At 47.3% G+C, this 21954-nt stretch overlaps 1 protein-coding gene across 1 annotated transcript in view; it reads right to left on the bottom strand.

Annotated features, from left to right (window-relative positions):
• Window positions 1-6636, bottom strand: part of LOC144598136 (testicular spindle-associated protein SHCBP1L-like) — a 36034-nt gene extending 29398 nt beyond the window's left edge. Inside the window, exon 1 of the mRNA XM_078408028.1 lies at window positions 6334-6636. Within this exon, the coding sequence (XP_078264154.1) occupies window positions 6334-6636 (303 nt within the window). The remainder of the gene's footprint in view (window positions 1-6333) is intronic.
• Window positions 6637-21954: the final 15318 nt, after the last annotated feature.

Below are 21954 nucleotides of genomic sequence, written 5' to 3'. Positions count from 1 at the left end.
ACTACTACCCTCTGACACTACCAAGCCAATTTTGTTAGCTCACCCTGTGATTTAACCTGCCAGACAAGCCTATCACATCGGACCATGTCAAAGGCTTTGGAAAATTCTGTGTAGCCAATGTCTACGGCCCTGCCCAACAATTTCTTCCATTAGTTTCCACAAAGTCCTGAATACACCTGGTCAGACCCCAGAGACATGCACCTTTATGTGTTTCAAGAACCCCAGCACATCTTCCTTCAGAACGTTGAATGTTCAGGACATCATTGTTTTCTTCCATGAACTGACTTGCGTCCATGTCCTTTTCCAAGATACAGACGAGAAGCATTCATTTGAGACCTACCCCATCTCCCATGGCTCCACACATATGCAACCAAACGTACTCCCTCCATAGCTAAATTTTTATGTTTAATATATTCATAGAATCTTTTAAGATTCTCCTTTAGCCATGATCACATTGAATGGCGGTGCTGGCTCGAAGGGCCGAATGGCCTACTCCTGCACCTATTGTCTATTACCTTGTCTGGCAGAAATATCTCATATCCCCTTGTGTTTTCCTACATCTCTTACAATCCTTAAGGGATTTGCTTCATCCTAGCTGCCTATACATAACATATGCCTCAATCTTTCAATATCCTTCATCAACTGGGTTTCCATAATTTGCCAGCATTGTCCATCACTCTAAATGGAACATGGTAATCGAACTCTCCCTATTTTACTTTTAAAAGCCTCCCACTTGCCAGACATGCCGTTACCTGTTAACAGTCTCTTCCAAGCAACCTTTGCCATCAAAATTAGTCTTTTCCCAATTTGGGATTTTAATTTGCAAACCTGTCCTATCTGTTTCCATAACTATTTTATAAACTAATAGAATTATAGTCACTGATCCCAAAGTGCTCCCCCAGTTTCATTCTCTAAGAGAAAGTACAGTGTAGCCCCTTCTCTAGCAGGGCCATCCACATAATGCTTCAGAAATCTTTCCTGGGGATACTTAGGAAATTCTGCCCCATCTACTCCCTTTGCACTATGACAGCCCAGGTCATGCAATTTAATCAAAATTGTCACACTACAAAATATTTTACGTATTGCAGTGTTCTCCTCTAAGGCAACACTATATTACATCAATCAAGCTATCATTTGCAGAGGCTAAAGAATTGTGGAGTCACAAACCAAGCTGCACCCAGTCCCAAAACTGCTTTTCTTCTTCACTGGATATTTCCTATTTGTGTTCTTCTGTAGCTCACTAGCAGAGTTCAGATTAGCTGGGGAATGTAGTTTGTTGCATCTGAACTAGGTTAAACTTAACACAGGAAGATCACATCCAATCATTTCAAGAAGAGAAACTGTAGAACGCAGCGTTTATTTACAATATTTTGAGTGACCCCCTAAGTTCTGTGCCGAGATCTCTTTTGGTTACTTTTTTTTATCTAATTAGTAAATAGGAAGAAGAGGAAGTATTTGAAATTTGGTTATGATAATAAAGAATGAAATAATGCAAACTTTGAGAAATCCTGCAAGAGATTTCAGATTATGTTGTAGAGTGCAAGAGCACAAATTGCAAGAAGAGGTATGGCAGTTGGGTCAAAGCAGCTTTATAGATTTATAATCAGGGTCTTGGAAGATGTAGTTCAATGCAGAGATTTGCCATATTTTGCACAGTGTAGAACAAAAAGTGATACCTATTCAGAGAACTGTTCAGAGAAACGGTTGCCTAGACCACGCTTGGTCTCACCGATGTAAGGAAATGTAAACATAAGATACAGTGGGTAACTGGAAAGATGTAATAGTGGTACCTGTAAGGGATAAATTGAAAGCAATGGAAATAGGTACACAGCTATAATGAAGACAAAAATATAATCCATATAGATCAAAACAAAATGTAATAAAAGAACAATCACATATTGAGTTGTTTACATAACAGATGAAAGGTGGATAAAGAAATATGCAGATAAATCAATGAAAAGAGAAAACGCAGAATAATAATGAAGGGAGATTTCAACGACAAAATATTAACTGAACTGAAGAGGTAAAGAATCAGGGAATGCAGTTTCAATATAATGTTTTCTAAACTAAGATGTATAAATCCTAGTGAGGGAGAATTTACTATTGGATCTTCTAGCAATGGGGAATGAATAAGACCAGATAAAAATACAAATGGCTATCTCGGCAATGGTGGCCATTAAAATATATATTGAAATGGTTCATACATAACTGGAGGTCTTCATTGCAAGATTATCCCCAAAAATGTAGTAAATTCAGAAGAATCTTGTTTACCCAAAGAATGGTGAGAATATAGAATGCACCCCTACAGATTGGTTGAAGTGAATCAGTGGGGAGAAGAGTTTTTGTGCCACGTGCAGAAAAGGTCATAATTATGATGTAAACCATGATGTAAATACGTTGGAGAAATCATGATATTGAGGGTTGAGAACAGAAGCTGGGAGAGAACATATCTTTTGCATAACAACACATTCAGTTTATCCCAATTAAGAGAAAGTACAGTGGAAAGTAGAGTCATGGAGTTCTACAGTATGGAAACTGACCCTTTGGCACAACACGTCCATGCTGACCAAGAATCCCCATCTAAGCTTGTCATATTTGCCTGCATATCTGACCAAGTGCCTTTTAAATGCTGCTTTAATATCTGCCTCAACTTCCTCCTCTGGCAGCTCATTAAATATACCTACCACCCTCTGAATGAAAAGGTCGCCCTTTAGGTTCCTATTAAATCCTGCCCCTCTCACTTTAAACCTACATCCTCTAGTTTTTGATTCGCCTACCCTGGGTAAAGGACACTGCATTCACTTCATAATTTGATACACCTCTACAAGATCACTCTTCAGCCTCCTGCATTCCACAGAATAAAGTCCTGGGCTGCCCCTCCTCTCCTTATAGTTTAGGCCCTTGAGTCCTGGCAATAACCTTGTAAATCTGCTCTGTAGACTTTCCAGTTTAATGACAAGTAGATATGGGAAAGTGCACGTTTTAAAAGTAAAATCTTTCTTATGGAGCCTTACAAAAAGGCCTTGCTGAAGTCCATATGTCTTGAACATAGACAGCAGGCTGCAACATGAACAGGATGCCTAACTACATGGGTCACCAGAACTAGCGGGAAGCCTCCATCAAACTGCACGAGTTTGCGCCGCTAGTCGAGTACGGCTGTCACGTCCACCTCCGGCTCTTCCTGTGCTTGCTCTACACCCCCATGTGCACCGACCAAGGGTCCACCTCCATCCCTGGCTGCAGACCCATGTGTGAGCAGGCACAGCGGCGCTGCGTCCCCATCATGACTCAGTTCAACTTTGGCTGGCCCGACTGCCTGGACGGCACCAAGCTTCCCTCCAGGAATGACCCCAATGCCCTGTGCATGGAAGCCCCCCCGAGAACACCACTGGAGAGCCCCTGAAGGAGCAGGGCACCGAGTCACCGAGTGAGATTGGGAATTTGTACAATATTCTACTACCTTATTGATGTTTACTCTTTCCATTAACAACTCAAAACATCAGTACAGTTGAAAAAGATTCCATATGTAGGTTACTCTGAAAAGGTTAGATCGCATGGGATCCAGGGAGAGCTAGCCAAATGGATACAGAATTGACTTGCTGGTAGAAAGCAGTGGTGGTGGTGAAAACTTGTATTTTAGACTGGAGACCTGTCTCCAGTGGTGTGCCTCAGGGCTCAGTGAAGGGGCCACAGCTGTTTGTCATTTATATAAACGATTTAGATGAGAATATGCAAGACATGATTAGTAAATCTGAAAATGAGACTAAAACAGATGGCATCGTTTATAGTGAAGATCATTATCAAAAAATATCGCAGGATCTTGATCAACTTGGCAAGGGGGCTGAAGAATGGAAAATGCATTTTAATTCAAGAAAGTGTAGGATGTTGCATTTTGTGAAGTCAAATCAGGGCAGGATCTTCACAAAGAATGGCAGGGCCCCGGGAAGTATTGCAGACCAGAGGGTCGAGGAGTATGTACATAGTTCCCTGAAAGCGACATCACAGATAGATGGGTGACGAAGCCTTTGGCATACTGCCTTCATCAGTCAGGGAATTAAGTATAGACATTATGTTACAATTGTACAAAATGTTGGTGAGGCTGCACTTGCTCTGTTTTGTTCAAACTGCTGTAGGAAAGGTGCCATAAAACTAGAAGGAGCACAGAGAAGATTTACAAGAATATCGCCAAGACCTGAGCTGTAGGGAAAGGTTGTGTAGTTTAGGTCTTTATTCTTTAGAGTGCAGGGGATTCTTACAGATCTCTTTTAAACCTCCTTACTCTCCTTTATACCCTTGAGTTTTAGATACCACCTCCTCCCAATGAGAATTAAAAATAACTTTGTAGACTATGGGATTAAAATCAATTTCTAAAGTAGTGTATGACACCAAAATGGGGTGGAGATAGTGAATTTGAGGGGGAATGGAACAATTTCAAGGAGGATATTAATATATTTGCAAATGGTCAATAGCTGACATTGAAACTCATCGTTACATTGGAAAGCAGAATACACAGAAAACCTGGAAGGTACGAATCTGAGTGAGGATCAAAGGAATCGTAGATGGCAAACACACCAAATACTAATAGTAATCAAAGGCAGTAAGTCATAAAAATAGCAAATGTATGTAGTAAAAGGTTATTTCGAGTGATTTGAAAAACGTGGAACAATTAAAGAGCTGTTATCACAATCGGCCAAAATGGGGTTTTTTTGCAATTTTTATTCTTATTCTAAATCTTGCGTAGATGCAGTAAAAAAAAATCCAAGTGCGGTATTACTTTAGGGTCACTTGAAATGTAGACATGGCCTGTCACAGTAAATAGGCAAAGACATTTCTGGGCACCATGCCACCTATCTAAGCAAATGTAGAGTAAAATGGAGATTTTCTCAATGAATATCCACCCTGCCTTTGGCTGGGCTTATTTGTAAAAAATATAATATGATAAAGGAAAATAGTTGTTATCTTGCTTGGTTTCTCCCTTCCGCCACCTCTCATTACATTGGCTTCACTTATGGATGACTCAGATCCTTCCCAAATTGCTGTAATCACTGAACCTTAATGGCCAACCAAGGAATTGCAAACTTTAGCATTATTTTGTTCAATTTCCACATTGAAATAAGTAAACCAATATCTGAGCAAGGAAAATATCCTGCAGAAATCAAGAACTCTATTACATTAATCTTATTCAGATTTTTCAGATAAAAAATTCAGATATCTTGGTCCATTGTCATCCCCTCCCCAATCTTTGCACATCCCAAATCCTGGACTTTCCACTCGTCACTTTAATTTCATGTTTCATGTATCTAGTTGTGTTTTATGACTGTTGGCAGACCAATTTCCCTCCTGGGATAAATAAAGTTCTATCGTATCGTACAAGAGGAATGGACTGCACCTGAATCCATGGGGACCAATATCCTTCCAGAAAAATTATAGGGGTTACTCAGGAGGGTTTAAGCAAGAGTGGTACGGGAGTGGGAACAAGAGTAGAAAGTCCGCAAATGAGAGGACTAATGTGGAAGTAGAAGTTAGAATCAGTACGTCTCAAAGGAAGGACAGTTAAGGCAAGATTAAGGAATATGATGAAACTGATGCACTGAAGAATATTTCAATGCAAGGAGTATTGTGGGTAAAGCAATGAACGTAGAGCCTGATCTGCTTGGAACTGTGACGTTGTTGCTATTGCAGAGGCTTGGTTGCAAGAGGGACTTTACTGGCAATTCAATGTTCCAGAGTTTTGATATTTCAGACGCCAAATTCGGATATATTTAGTGTCCAATTCTAGTCGCCTCATTGCAAGAAGGATATGGAGGCTTTTGAGAAAGTGCATGCGAAGTTTACCAGAATGCTGGATAACATAAGGCGATGCTTTGGGTCAGGACCCTTCTTCAGACCTGGAACTGCAGATGCTGGTTTACATACAAAAAGACGCAAAAGTGCTGGAACCAATCAGCAGGTCTGAAGAAGGGTCCTGACCCAAAGCATCGCCTTATCATGTTTTCCAGATATGCTGCCTGACCCGCTGAATTACTCCAGCACTTTGAGCCGTTTTAAAAACCAGAATGCTGCCTAGATTAGAGGGTATTAGCTACAAGGAGGGGTTGAACAAACTTGGATTGTTTTCTCTGGAGTGTTGGAGGCTGAGAGGAGACTTTTATGACAGGTATTGATAGATTAGAGTTGGAACCTTTTACCCCAAGTCTATGTCTAATTGTCGTCCAGGTGCTGCACTCAACAGCCATGGGCTGCTTCATTTGCTGAGGAATGGTGAATGAAGTGATTGCCTCCCAGACATATATGCACCTCCTTTCACTCCCGTGTTGTTTTACATGTCACTACCTTGCAAGAAGCTAAAATTTGATCGCAGTACATGTTCATCCTGCTCTCTGGGGTGAATTTGACAGTTGACGCGTAAACCGAGGGCAGAACGTGCGCTTCTTCCACCTCCTCCGATTCCGTCGGTCTGCGCTTCAGCTCTCGCTGTGCCGCTTTTACCGGCCGAGGAGACGAAGTCAACGAGCGGACCGAACTGGCCCCATTGTTTTTCCCAGCACTTTTATCATCCAGCTCAACTTCTGCCGCCTGGTCCTGGTTCTGGCTCTGTTCGCAGGTGATGTCTGTCTCGGTGGAGGCCGACGCCATGACCGCACCCGCCCGTTGCTCTGGGGCTGTGGCCAACTGCCTCCGGGAGCGCGAGGAGAGAGGGGGAGGTAGGAGGGGGAGGGGGTCACAATCGGCGCCAAACCCCCGACGCGGCCGCGGGTGATACAAACCGACGAGACAAGACAATGGGTGGGAGCGCGCGCCAGCCACGCGACACTCAAGCTCACATTTAAACCGGCGGGCGCCAAACACCCACCCAACGGACCCAGCGCCCCCCTCCCCCTCCCGCCGGCGGCGAGGCAACAGGTGCGAACATGTGTGTTCAAAACAAAATCAAAATAAACTTGATCCAGGGTTTAAAAAAATACGTACAGAACAAGAACAGTGCAAAACTTCCTCTGCGGCTGTACATACATTCGTTAGCGTAATCTTTGGCGTTCCCCAAAAAACATAATGATACCGAGCGCCCTTGTGTAACCCCCTGGGGTGATATCACCCTTCCCTTGTTTGAGGGGCGTCTCCACCACACCCTGCCCCCCCATGTCCAGCAGGGAAGGACCCGAGACTGCGGCCCTCCCCGACAGAGCCTTCCTTGGCGTTGGCTGCACCAAGCTTCAGTGCGTCCCTCAGCACGTACTCCTGCAGTCTGCAACAAGCCAGTCGGCAACATTCCCCAACGGACATCTCGCTCCGCTGGGAGATCAACACGGTTCAGGCCGACCAAAGAGCGTCTTTCACCAAGTTGATGACCTTCCAGCAGCACTTGACTCTGAATGCGTCCCTGGGAACAGTCCATAAATCAGAGAGTCCTCTGTTATGGAGCTGTTCAGGATAAACCGTAACAGGCTGCAAAGGGGTGGGCAACCGTCTCCTCTCCATTGCAGCCCTCGCAAGGGCAGCGTGCACTGGTAGTAACGTTCCAACAGTGCAGAAAGGATCTGACTGAGGGCCCCTCTCACCTCCAGCCAAGCAAGGTATTGGTGCTTGTTGGTGAGTTTTGGCGATGAGGTATTTCACCAGACAAGCTGGGAAGTCTGCTCAGGGAAAAATGCCGCAGGATCTATCTATAATCCTTTCCCTGCACTGCCTGCAAGATGTTCTGTGCCGACCACTGCTTGTGGTCAAAGGTGTTAGTCTGGAATAACTTTTCCACAAAGGACAGATGGTGCTCCAATGTCCGGCTGACTGGCACATTGCGCAGCTTCTGTGCCAGGCCATCCTTCGCAACACGGGGGACAGGTGGAACCTCTACTGGTAGTGACATTTAGTGCCCACGTACTTTGACTCTACACACAACCTGATGCAGCCACACACGAAGGTGGCCATCAGGATGAGGGTGACATTTGGCATGCTTTTGCTCCTGTTGTTTGCTGACTTGTACGTTGTGAGCCGTTGGACCGGCTCCATCTTTGACCCCCAGATGAGCTGGAAGACGACCCAGGATTGCTGTGGCATAGGAGCAGGGACCCGCTGCATTTCACACCTGATGACCAAAATTTTCCCCATTTTCTGCTTCCACAGACCCAGTTTACTTATGACCATGGCTATCCGCTTCAGCCAATTTTTGATATATGGCTCGGTGCCACCCGAACCAGATCCCCAGTGCAGTATTTGAAGCATTCAGATTGTTTGCTGCCTTATTTGTTGCAGAAGCAATAACGACCTCCCGCTTTTACTCCACCACTTCACACTTAGGGATGGTCAAGAGCTGCGCGGGGGCATATGATCGCTTGAACCAAGAGCTGTACCTTGTATCTAACCTGTACGGCTGTATCGATGGCCATTTTAGACCATCAAGTTCTCAAAAAGATTGCAACCCGTTTCCATGTTTTTGTTTAACAATGTTCTTTCCCATTGGCTGCCCAGTTGTACTTTTCTGTATTGACTCTCACACAGTTATCGGATTTCTGAATTGGACACAAAATTGGACTCAATGCTCCATTTATTTTTCTTATAATATTTTTCAGGTTTAGGATGTCGCTGGTATGGCCAGCATTTGTTCCCGCCCCCCCCCTTAATTGCCTGTGAGATGTTGATGGTAAGCAATCTTAGAGCACTGCAGTTTGCAGATGTGGTATATTTACCATTTTGAGTTTTTGTGTTTTGGCAGCTGAGCCTTGCCGTAGTTCCGGGTGTAAAGCATTGTGGGATACCTGTATTACACTCTCTGGTGGTGTTGAAGTAAAGCAGCTATATGTTGTATGCTAACCCGTCTCACTCGTCGATTCTTATCATAATACACCACAGTTAAAGTTGGCGACGAGCATAAAACAAGCAGAAAATGCCTATGATAGGTTCCATAGGGGAGTTCGCCCCAAAGACGGAGTCTTGGTCGGTGTATGTGGAACGTTTAGAGCAGTTTTTTGAGGCTAACGACATTGCAGTGGAGAAGCAAGTGGCTACTCTGTTAAGTGTGATGGGAGAATCTACATATGGTCTGTTAAGGAACCTGGTGCAGCCGCTGAAGCCAAAAAATAAGTCCTACGACGACATTGTGAACATTTTAAAGACTCATTTTGAACCCAAGCCGTTGCTTAATCCGGAGAGATTCCGCTTTAACCGATGCAACCAGTGGGCGGACGAGTCTGTGACCAGTTACGTTGCGGAGCTGAAACAGTGTGCAGTTAACTGAGTTTGGAGCGACGTTGAACGAAACGCTTCGGGACCGTTTTGTCAGTGGGATTTGTAACGAGGCAAGCCAGCGCCGGCTGTTGTCGGAGTCCAACCTGACTTTTGCACGGGCATTTGAAATCGCCCTCAGCATGGAGACTGCGGAGAGAGACACGCAGCAGCTGCGGGGACACGAGGTACGTCCGAACCAAGTGCATAAAGTGGATGCGCACACGGCTAAGCAAACGGGGAGGAACTGCCATAGATGTAACGGCAGAAATCACAGCCCACAGGTGTGTCGCTTTAAAGATGCAAAGTGTTACAACTGTGGTAAAACCGGGCATATTAAAAGGGCATGCAGAGGAAAAGTGGCGGCAGCACCGACACAGAGCAGATATAAACGACAGACTGATAAAAACACAAAGTATGTGGAGGCAGAAGAAATAGTGTTGCCCATGTTTTCATTAGTAAATGGCAACAACTAAACAAGCATACAGGGCATGTTTTGTGGTTAATGGCAAAGAAGTCAAACTAGAAATTGACACCGGAGCTGCCGTGAGCATTATCTCAGAGGAGCTGTTTCAGACCACCTTTTTAAAGCAACCACTAGGGCTTGCTGAAGTCACACTGAAGACATACACAGGGGAGGTTATTCCTGTGTTGGGACAGTTTGAAGCCACTGTCAAATATGAGTCAGAGTGAACTGCTACCAATGATTGTGGTAAAGGGAGCAGGACCAGCTTTGTGTGGAAGGAACTGGTTAAAAAAGCTCACCTTAAACTGGAAAGAAATTAAACATGCCAGTGACAAGTCTCATCAGGAAGACATAAAGCATATTAAGGAGATGCCTCACCTGACATCAATACAGGATGTACTGGAGTTACACGCTGAAGTGTTTAAAGATGAACTTGGCACTCTGCGTGATGTCAAAGCAACAATTCTGGTGGAACCAGGGGCCCGCCCAAAGTTTTGCAAAAGCCGTCCACTGCCCTTTGCCATGAAAGCACGAGTGTAGGCTGAATTGGACCGACTGGAAAAGGCCAACATAATTACTCCAGTCAAACATAGTGAATGGGCAGCACCCGTTGTTCCAGTTGAAAAAAAGGACCATACCATCCGTCTGTGGAGATTACAAACTCACTGTAAACCAAGCTGCCACCACAGAGACTTATCCCTTGCCATGGATAGAGGAGCTGATGGCAACCCTCAGTGGAGTAAAGGTGTTTTCAAAGATCGACCTCGCCTCAGCGTACCAGCAGGTACTTCTGGAGGATGAATCAAAAAAACTGTTGACCATTAACACACACCGAGGCTTATTTGTCTATAACAGACTGGCTTTTGTTGTCAGCGCAGCACCCTCCATCTTCCAAAGAATCATGGAGAACCTCATGAAAGATCTGGATGTAGTGGTGTATCTGGATGATCTCCTCATCACAGGAAAAACTGAACGAGAGCATCTGAAAAACCTGCATAAAGTGCTACAGAGACTGCAGGAGAGCGGACTGAGAGTCAGGGAGTCAAAGTGTGAGTTTGGAAAGAAACAAATCGAATACTTGGGTCATGTGTTAAACAGCCAGGGCATTCAGCCGTCACCGGAGAAAGTCAGAGCAATAAAGGATGCACCAGCCCCCACCTGTGTGAAAGAGCTGAGAGCTTTCTTGGGACTAGTGAATTATTATGGACGGTTCATGCCCAACCAAAGCACCGTGCTTGCTTCCCTGTACAGGTTGCTGAAAGACCAGGTGTCGTGGGAGTGGAAAAGTCGAGAACAGAAAGCTTTTGACAAGTGCAAATCGCTGCTCACAAGTGACAAGATCCTGGTGCACTATGACCAAAAGCTTCCTCTCACTCTGGCTTGTGACTCCTCAGCGTATGGCATTGGAGCTGTCATATAACACAAAATGCCTACAGGGGAGGAGCGCCCCATCGCCTTCTCATCACGCACATTATCCCCTGCTGAGAAGAAATATTCTCAGATTGAGAAAGAGGGACTGGCGCTCATTTTTGGTGTAAAGAAGTTTCACCAGTACCTGTGGGGGAGGAAATTCAAACTTGTGACTGATCACAAACCCCTGCTAACACTGTTTGGAGAACACAAAAGCCTACCTACCATGGCTGCAGCTCGAATCCAAAGATGGGCAATGATTCTCTCTGCCTATGATTATCACATTGAGTACTGTGCTTCAGAGAAACATGGTAATGCAGATGGCCTCTCAAGAGTTCCGCTGCCTGACACAAACGACGCAGGGACCACAGCCGTCACTGACAGCGTATACACACTGTTAACTGAACATCTTGAGCAGGCTCCACTGTACGCAGACCAAGTGGCACGTGCAACACGCACAGACAACGTGTTGTCAAAGGTGCTGAAATTTGTCATGGACGGCTGGCCTGCTGAAGTGGATGAGACTCTGAAAGCTTTCCACACGCGTAGATGTGAACTTTCAGTAGAGCGAGGATGTGTCCTGTGGGGCACCAGAGTGGTGATTCCTGAAAAGTTGAGAAAAACTGTGTTAAAGGAGCTGCATTCTGGCCATCCAGGAATTGTGAAAATGAAAGCACTAACATGCAAGTACGTATGGTGGCCTAAAGTTGATGCAGAGGTGGAGCAAGTTTGCAGAGCATGTGAGTCATGTCAATTGGAGCAAAGGATGCCTCGTCAGATGCCTTTGCATCCATGGGAATTTCCTGGCCAGAGCTGGAAAAGACTACACATAGACCTTGCTGGTCCATTTTTGGGACACACTTTCATGTTGGTGGTGGATGCTTACTCCAAGTGGTTGGAGGTGTTTAAAATGTCTAGCATCACATCACAAGCCACTATCACACGACTGAGAAGACTGTTCGCAGTTTATGGATTGCCAGAGCACATTGTCACGGATAATGGAACGCAGTTCACGTCAGAGGAGTTTATAAACTTCATGCAGCAGAATGGAATCCTTCATTCTACAAGTGCTCCTGGTCACCCTGCCTCGAATGGCCTGGCAGAACGGTACGTTCAGTCATTCAAGGGTGGAATGAAAAAGCTGACACACACCGCAATGGATGTGGAGGACAGGGTCTCCCTCTTTTTGATGCAGTATCGCACCACACCAAACTGCACTACTGGTCAGTCTGAACAGACACGTGCGCACCCGTCTGGATTTCATCCGTCTGGACACAGCAGCCGCTGTTCGTAAAAAACAGTACAAGCAGAAGTTTCACCATGACCTCCGGGCAGCAGACAGGTGTTTCTCAGTGGCTGACCCAGTGTATTTATACAATACGGCTGGGGGAGGACGCAAATGGATTCCTGGAGTCATAGTGGATCAAACAGGACCGGTGTCTTACAAAGTACAAGGAGGAGACACCGACATCACCTACAGGAGACATGGAGATCAGCTGAGATTCAGAGTCATGGGAGATGGACTGGATCAGGACACTGAAAACTCAAACACTGACACTTCTGCACCGAGCCAACCCGCACAGCCGGAGGACATGTCATCATGCAGCGAGCCAGGGACTGTGGACCGTACAGCTGCAGCTGCTGCGCCGCTGAGTCCACGCCGATCATCAAGGGTCAGGAAGCCTCCAGACCGCTATGTCCCTTAAGCTTCATTACAAAAAAAAGGAAATGTTCGGCATGAAGGACTGTTTAGTTGTTTAAATTGTTTTCATTAATATGAACACACAGATGGACTGAGACATGTTAAAACTACAAGAGGGTCTCTAGTGATAACAAGTAACTTTGCATAGTATCTATTGCATCCGCTGCTCTAGATGTCAACTTATTTATATCGGCGAAACCAAGCGCAGGCTCGGCGATCGCTTCGCTGAACACCTGCGCTCGGTCCGCATTAACGCAACTGATCTCCCGGTGGCCCAGCACTTTAACTCCCCCTCCCATTCCCAGTCTGACCTCTCTGTCATGGGCCTCCTCCAGTGCCATAGTGAGGCCCGCCGGAAATTGGAGGAGCAGCACCTCATATTTCGCCTGGGCAGTTTGCGGCCCGGTGGTATGAACGTCGACTTCTCCAACTTCAGATAGCTCCTCTGTCCCTCCCTTCCCCTCCTCCTTCCCAGATCTCCCTCTATCTTCCTGTCTCCACCTATATCCTTCCTTTGTCCCACCCCCGACATCAGTCTGAAGAAGGGTCTTGACCCGAAACGTCACCCATTCCTTCTCTCCCGAGATGCTGCCTGACCTGCTGAGTTACTCCAGCATTTTGTGAATAAAAAAACTTTGCATAGTAGTAACTTTGGGAATGGTTATTGTTAGTAATAAGGCACTTGCTAATTTCAGTTATTTAAGATTACCTTTATTTTAAAAAGGGGGTAATGTGGTGTATTTACCATTTTGAGTTTTTGTGTTTTGGCAGCTGAGCCTTGCCGTAGTTCCGGGTATAAAGCATTGTGGGATACCTGTATTACACTCTCTGGTGGTGTTGAAGTAAAGCAGCTATATGTTGTATGCTAACCCGTCTCACTCGTCGATTCTTATCATAATACACCACAGCAGATAACACTAAAATAGTATGGTATCATAGACAGTAAAGATGGTTATCAAGAAATGGCAATGAATTCTTGTACAGCTAGATAAATGGGCGGATGAATGGCAAATGTGAGTTTACGTGCAAGGTGGTGCATTTTGGGAAGTCAAACAAGGGTAGTTAGGCATGCAGGCCAGCTCTCCCAGAGCTTTAGTGTCAAGACGGGCATCAAGCAGGGATGTCTACTGTCACCATTCCTGTTCCTACTGGCAATTGATTGAATCATGATGGAAACAACTGAAGGGAAAAGAAATGGAATTCAGTGGACAATGTGGGAACTGCTAGATGACCTTGACTTTGCAGCCGACATAGTTCTCCTTTCACACACACAGATACAAATGCAGGAGGAGACGGACAGACTCTTAGAAGCTGCCACAAAGCTTGGACTTACACCCAATACAGCAAAGACCCAGGTGATGAAGATCCACTCCAAAACCAGCAACCCTATCCTCATGCACAGCACTGCCCTGGAGGAGGTAGAAACATTCACATACCTAGGCAGTGTGGTGGACACCACCGGAGGGGCAGATGCAGACATAAAAAGCAGAATCAATAAGGCTAGGGTGGTGTTTAACATGCTCAGGAAGATCTGGAGTTCAAAATACATCTCAATTAACACCAAATTACGCATCTTTAATTCAAATGTGAAGCAGGTAATGCTGTATGGATCAGAGACATGGAAAATGACAAAACACACAAACAGGCTGCAAACATTCATTAACACCTGCCTCAGGAGAATACTAAACATCTGGAGGAGAGACAAAGTAAGCAATGTGGACCTGTGGAAAAGAACAAGCCAGGATCCCATTGACTTATAAATTCGAAAGAGAAAATAGAGTTGGATTGGACACACCCTCAAAAAACCTGCCACAAACATTACCCGGCAAGCTCTGAAATGGAACCCCCAAGGAAAAAAGAAAAAGGGTCGCCCCAGGAACAGCTGGAGAAGATGTGTCCAGGCAGAAATGTCTGGGAGTGGGCTCAACTGGGGAGATCTCGAAAGAACCGCCAACAACCGAGTGAGGTGGAGGACATTTGTCAATGGCCTATGCTCCCTAGAGGAGCCAAGGGCTTAAGAAGAAGAAGAAACTAGGGTAGTACTAGAGAACGGTGGTGTCCTGGGGAATGAGGTAGAACAGAGGGAACAGAGTAACTACTAAGGGTGCCCAAAATGTTGCATCTCTTGTGTACTGACTCTATGGTTCTTACACTCTTATACTTAGTATGATTATGCCTTATGGCTTGTCACTGAACTCAATGGCAAAAAAAAAATGTCACTACACGTACATGTGACAATAAAGTACCATTGAACCAGAGGAGTGCAAGTACATAGTTCCCTGAAAGTGGCAATAAAGGTTAACAGGATGTTGAAGAAGGCTGCCACAAAAAGCTGGAGTAACCCAGTGAGTCAGGCAGCATCTCTGGGGAAAAGGAATAGGTGACGATTCGGGTCGAGACCCCTCTTCAGACTGAGAGCCGGGGAAAGTGAAACGAGAGATATAAACGGCACACAGAATAAATTAATGGAAGATATGCAAAAATCAACAACGATCAGGCAAAGGTGGAGCCTACAATGGTCCATTGTTGACTGTGGGATAGGTGAAAACAAGTTATACAGTGAAAGTGTACAGGATGACAGTGATAGCAGTACAATGATTAGGGTGGGGGAGGGACGGAGAGAAGGAATGCAAGGGTTACTTGAAGTTAGAGAAATCAAGCATCATACCATTGCGTTGTAAGCTGCCCAAGTGAAATATGAGGTGCTGTTCCTCCAATTTGGCCTCACTGACAATGGAGGAGGTCCAGGACAAAAAGCTCAGTATGGAAATGGGAAGGGGAGTTAAATTGTTTAGCAACAGGGAGATCATATAGGTAAAGGCGGACTGAGCGAAGGTGTTCAGCGAAACGATCGCCCAGTCTGCTTGGTCTCGTCAATATATAGGAGTCCACACCTGAAATAGTTGATACAGTAGATGAGGTTGGAGGAGGTTCAAGTGAATCTCTGCCTCACCTGAAATGACTGTAGGGGTCCCTGGACAGAGTCGAAGGAGGAGGTATAGGGACAGGTGTTGCATCTCCTGCGGTTGCAGGGGAAGCTACCTGGGGAAGGGGTGGTTTGGACGGGAAGGGATGAGTTAACCAGGGAGTTGCGGCGGGAATGCTCTGCAGAAAGCAACAAGGGGTGGAGATGGGAAAATGTGGCTGGCTGTTGGTGGGATCCCTTTGGAGGTGGTGAAAATGTCTGAGGATTATGTGCTGTATGCGACGGCTGATGGGGTGAAAGGTGAGGGCTAGGGGGTCTCTGTCCCTGTTAGGACTGGGAGGAGAGGGAGCAAGAGCGGAACTGTGAGGTACTGTGATACATGTGAGGGCCTCATCTATAATAGAAGAAGGGAACCCCCTTTCCCTAAAGAATGAGGATATCTTGGATGTCCTGGCATGGAACACCTAATCTTGGGTGCAGATGTGGTGTGGATGGACGAATTGGTTGTAGGGGATAGAGTCTTTCCAGGAGGCAGGGTGGGATGTAGTGTAGTCAAGATAGTCATGAGAGTCAGTTGGTTTATAATAGATGTCAGTCGATAGTCTATCTCCAGTGATGGAGATGGTGAGATCAAGAAAGGGGAGGTAGGTATTCATGGTCCACGTGAATTTGAGTGCAGGATGGAAATTGGTAGTTGAGTTAATGAAGTCCATGAGTTCTGCATGGGTGCAGGAGGTAGTTCTGATGCAGTCGTCAATGTATTGTAGTTAGAGTTCCGGGATAGGGCCAGTGCATGCCCGGAACAGGGATTGTTCAACGTACTAATTGTAAAAATTGTCCCTAGTGGGTGTAGGATAGTGTTAATGTACGGGGATCGCTGGGCGGCACGGACTTGGAGGGCCGAAAAGGCCTGTTTCCGGCTGTATATATATGATATGATATGATATGATGATACTACAGAGACAGGCATAGTTTGGGCCCATACGAGTACCCATGGCCACGCCTTTGATTTGGAACAAGTAGGAAGAGTGAAAAGAGAAATTGTTGCGATTGAGGACCCGCTCTGCTAGGCGGAGTGTTAGTAGAGGGAAATTGGCTGGTTCTGTGGTCGAGGATGAAACGTGGGCTTTAAGGCCTTCTTGGTGGGGGGGGGGGGGGGGTGGAGGTGTAGAGTGACTGAACGTCCATCGTAAAGATGAGGAAATGGTGGGCTGGAAAACGGACGTCATTAATGAGACGAAGGGCGTGTGAGATATCTTGGACATAGGTCGGGAGGGATTGGACCGGGGGGATAGGATGGAGTCGAGGTACACAGAAATAATTTCAGTGGGGCAGGATCAGGCAGAAACAATGGTTCTGCCAGGGCAGTTGTGTTTATGGATTTTGGGGAAAAGGTAAAACCGGATCTTGTGGGGCTGGTGAACGATAAGGTTGGAGGCTGTGGATGGCAGACAGCCGGAAGTGATAAAAGCAGAGATAGTCTGCGAAATTATGGCCTGGTGCTCATCTGTGGGGTCATGGTCCAGGAGTAGGTAGGAGGAGGTGTCTGAGAGCTGGCGCCTGGCCTCAGCGCGGTAGAGGTTCAGCTCACTAGACTACCACATCACCTCTCTTGTTGGCGGGTTTGATGATAATGTTGGGGTTGCTGCAGAGTGAGCGGAGGGTTGTACGTTAAGAGCGGGTGAGGTTAGAGTAGGTAAGGGGAGTGAAAATGCTGAGATGGGGCCAGAGGGAGGCAAAGGAGTGGATGGAATTGAGGCGGGATTCTGCTGGTGGGGCTCAGACAGGTGGGTGGCGTGAGGACTAGTGTATGGGTGGGGGGTAGTCAGGGTAACCTGGTTAGAAGAGGGAAGACCCAGTAGAATCATTACTGAGGTTCCCTGTAGGAGGAGGGGAGCAGTAGGTAGTGTTGGAGTCTGCAGCATCGAGGCTGTGGGCCTGGAGCTGAGCCTGGAATGCAGGTGAGGCTCTGGCCGGCTGGTGGGTATTGGCGATGTGAGGGTTGGCGGAGTTGCTGAGGGAGGGATGCCTGTGTGGGGGGGGGGTGAGTAATGGTAGGGGTCGACGGCAGCAGCGTTGATGCACCGAGGAATCGGGGAGGGTTGGCGGCAGCAATATCGGTGGCCCCAGGGAGGCAGTGAGAATCATTGGCGGCGGTAGCTTTGGTAGTCCAGGCCTAGGATCAGCCGGGAAGGCGATGAGGGTCGGAGAGACATTGGATGTTGGTGCTGTTCCTCGTGGCAGCAATGGCGACCAGGGTCTCGGCCTCGTGGTGGTCAGGCAGGCAGCTCGGTCCAGCAGAGGAGCCCCGGGCCTGCGGGTGGTCAAGCCGAGAATGATCAGTGGAGGGACCGGTTTGGAAACCGGTAGGGACGGCCTTCCAACAGATGGCGGAAATGCTTGACGGTGAGGTACATAGTCAAAAGTTCTCGCTCGTACGTGCTGTACCTCATCTGAGTGGGTGATAATTTTGCCGAAAAGAATGCTAAAGCGTCCCACCTGCCATTGACTCATTGCTCCACGACGGCTCCCAGTGGTGAGCGAAAATATGGCATTGGGCCTTTGATGGACCAGCAAAGTTGCGTCGGCGAGAGTCCTCTTAGCGGTGTTGAAGGCTTGCACTGCATCCTCGGGTAAACACAACGGTTTCTTTGAAGATGACTTGGCTGAATCTTTGAGTAAGTTGGTCAAGGGTAATAGGGAACCTGTGGTGTTCGGTAGAAAGCGGTGGTAGAAATTCATCATCCCCAAAAATCGCCGTAATTGGTTTAACGAATTTGGCACTAGGTAGTTTTGGATTTCCTGCACCTTTGCTTTACCAGGCATAATGCCGTTCTCCATCACACGATGCCCGAGGAAAGTGAGTTCGCGATTGCCATACATGCATTTGTTCGTGTTAATGATAATCCCATATTCGTCGAGATGCCGGTACAGTAATCCCAGGTGTTTCTTGTGGTTGTCTTCGCTGGAGCTCACTACCAACATGTTCTCGATGTATGCGTTGACAAAATCGAGGCTGGAGAGTACGTGGTCCATGAAACGCTGGAACGATTGCTCTGCGTTTCGTAAACCAAACGGCATCCGTAGAAATTTGTACGTCCCGAACGGAATGACCATGGCTGTCTTGGGAATATTGACAGGCTCGACTGGAATTTGATAATACGCGTGCATGAGATTGATGCTTGCGAACACCCGCTTACCCTGTAGGGTTGCAGCGAAATCCTGCAAATGTGGGCTGCTGTATCGATCTGGAATAGTGGCATTGTTTAGTGAACGGTAGTTGCCGCAGCGTCGCCTATCTCTGGGAGACTTCTTCGGGACCATGTGAAGAGGTGATGCCCAGCAGCTCTTAGACCTGCAGATGATCCCGAGCTCCAACATATGGTCAAATTCGGCCTTTGCCACTTTGAGGCGATCTACAGGTAACCTGCGCGCTCTTGCCGAAACTGGAGGGCCACGGGTCTGAATATGATGCATGACAGGACGTTTGATATCATTGTGCCGGTAAGACGGAGTTATTAATCATGGAAATTTGTTAAGTAACTCCTGATATGGGCGGGTGCTAGGTTAGAGGCTGGTAAGGTGAGAGATAGTCATTGCTGGACGCCAGATGTGGTTCACCTGTGCGTGGGTGCAGTAATCGCTTCAGTTGCGATTTTTAAAATCCATCAGCAAAAAGAAGTGTGCAAGAAAATCTGCTCCGATAATGGGTTTTGATACGTCGGCGATTGTGAAAATCCAGCGAAACGTTTTCTGCAAACCGAAGTCGAGCGGGATTGATTTCAGACCAAATGTCTGTATGCTAGAATTGTTTGCGGCAGTGAGAACACTTCCGGGGTTAGGGTGAAAATGCTCTTGGGAACTGGAAAGAACGACCGATACCTCGGCGCCGGAGTCAATGAGATATTGCATACCCAAGGAGCGGTCGCTGAGAAAAAGGCGGTGGCTCGTTTGCCCACGGACAGCAGTCGCCTCTACTGCCGGGCCTCGTCGTTTCCAACCCCCAGGTTTACGTTAAACCTGAAATGGGGATGGTTCTGCTGGGCTGCCAAAGCCTTGACTTGTGCAGTGAGCGCTGCAATTTGCAGTTCCTACTGTGTATTTTCTGGCTTTACTGTTGTTGCACTAACCAATCTCCTGCAGAGCAGTGGTTGTCTCCATGACAATGTCAGCCTGTTTTGTGAGCTCGTCAATGCTGGCTGATTAAAGTAGTGTAGGAAAATAACTGCAGATGCAGGTATAAATCGAAGGTATCACAAAACGCTGGAGTAACTCAGCGGGTCAGGCAGCATCTCAGGAGAGAAGGAATGGGTGACGTTTCAGGTCCACTCGTCCCTTCCCACCCAAACCACCCCCTCCCCAGGCACTTTCCCCTGCAACCGCAGGAGATGCATCACCTGTCCCTTTACCTCCCCCCCTCGACTCCATCCAAGGACCCAAACAGTCTTTCCAGGTGAGGCAGAGGTTCACCTGCACCTCCTCCAACGTCAGCTATTGTATCCGCTGTTCCAGATGTCAACTTCTCTACATCGGCGAGACCAAACGCAGGCTCGGCGATCATTTCGCTCAACACCTTCGCTCAGTCCGCCACAACCAACCTGATCTCCCGGTGGCTCAGCACTTCAACTCCCCCTCCCACTCCCAGTCTGACCTTTCTGTCATGGGCCTCCTCCATTATCACAGTGAGGCCGACCGCAAATTGGAGGAACAGCACCTCATATTTCGCTTGGGCAGCTTACACCCCAGCAGTATGAACATTGACTTCTCTAACTTTAGATAGCTCCTCCGTCCCTCTCTTCCCCTCCCAGTTCTCCCACTGTCAGGAGTCTCCAACTACATCCTTTCTTTGTCCCACCCCCTTCCATGGCATCAATCTGAAGAAGGGTCTTGACCCGAAACGTGAACCATTCCTTCTCTCTTGAGATGCTGCCTGACCCGCTGAGTTACTCCAGCTTTTTGTGATAACTTCCTGGCTGATTAAAGCATATCTATCAGGTGCCCCTGCACCAGTAGAAAGCAGCGGAGAAACTTCAGTTTCCAGACATCGCCGTCCATCTTTTCGTCTCCCGCCAGCTTGCGCCATCAAAAGTGGCTTCTGGAATAAACGGCAGAGTAGGTGTCTGGCTCACCTAAGTGGTGTTTATTCCAGAAGCCACTTTTACCTACATTCTCACCAATCATAATCCGTGTGCAGATAAGGCCAATTAGTGCGTCTGACCTTGGAGTTGTTATTGAGCTCTTGTGGCTGGACCTTCTTGTGAGGCTGCTGGCAAGTTGCCAGCGGTGACAGGCTGTATGCAAAACCAACATGGGCGTGAAGGCGCCACACAGTCTTCCGGCACCTCCCCTGCATTTAAGGACGACTCATAAATTTCAACCAGGCCTCCCGCAATTTCCTCTCTATTTTCCCGCAATGTCCTCGAATATATCTGATCAGGCCCTGGAGATTTGTCTACTTTCAAACACGACAGTACCTTCAGTACCTCTTCGACAGTAACCCTGACTGCTCTCAAGACACTTCCAGTGACTGCTCCAATTTCCTCCGTCCTACTGTCCTTCTCCTCGGTAAATACAGAGGAGAAATACTCATTTAGGACCTTGAAGAGGAAGAGGAAGACGAGAGAAAGCAGAAGGAGCACCGGTTTTAAATAGGAAGCTCTATAGGCGGTGGAGGCCTTCCTGAGGTGCCTCGCAGAGGAGGCCTTCCTGAGATGCCGCGGTGCCTGGTTCGTCAGTCGCGGGACCTTGCCCGAAGGCTCAGCTTGTCGACAGGACTGGGAACCCTGCCTGAAGGCTCGGTGGTCGATGGGACCAGGAACCCGCCCGAAGGCTCATCAGACAGCCTGACCGGGGACCACCGAAGGCTCGTTGGTCAGCAGGACCAGTAACCTGCCCGAAGGCTCGTCTGTTGGTGGGAAAGGGAACCTGCCTGAAGGCTCGTCAGGACCTGCCTGATGGCTTGTCGGTCAGGGAGACCAGTCACGTGCTCGAAGGCTCGTCAGTCGGCGGGGCCGGTAACCTGCCCGAAGGCACATCGGTCGGCAGGACCGGAAAAATGCCTGAAGGCTCATAGTTCAGCGGGACCGGAAACACGCCTGAAGGCTTGTTGGTGGGCAGGGCCGGGACCCCGCCTGTAAGCTCGAAAGGCAGCATAATCAGGAGGGAGTTGGAGACGTTGGATGTGAGGAGCGTGGGCTAGTCGGAGGGTGAACCGGAGTAATGTCTCCAATGCCT

This window comes from Rhinoraja longicauda, chromosome 11, assembly GCF_053455715.1.
Source record: "Rhinoraja longicauda isolate Sanriku21f chromosome 11, sRhiLon1.1, whole genome shotgun sequence".
Classification (NCBI taxonomy): Eukaryota; Metazoa; Chordata; class Chondrichthyes; order Rajiformes; family Arhynchobatidae; genus Rhinoraja; species Rhinoraja longicauda.
Note: the sequence above shows the minus strand (reverse complement) of the source record. Positions and strands in the feature narration are given on the sequence as shown.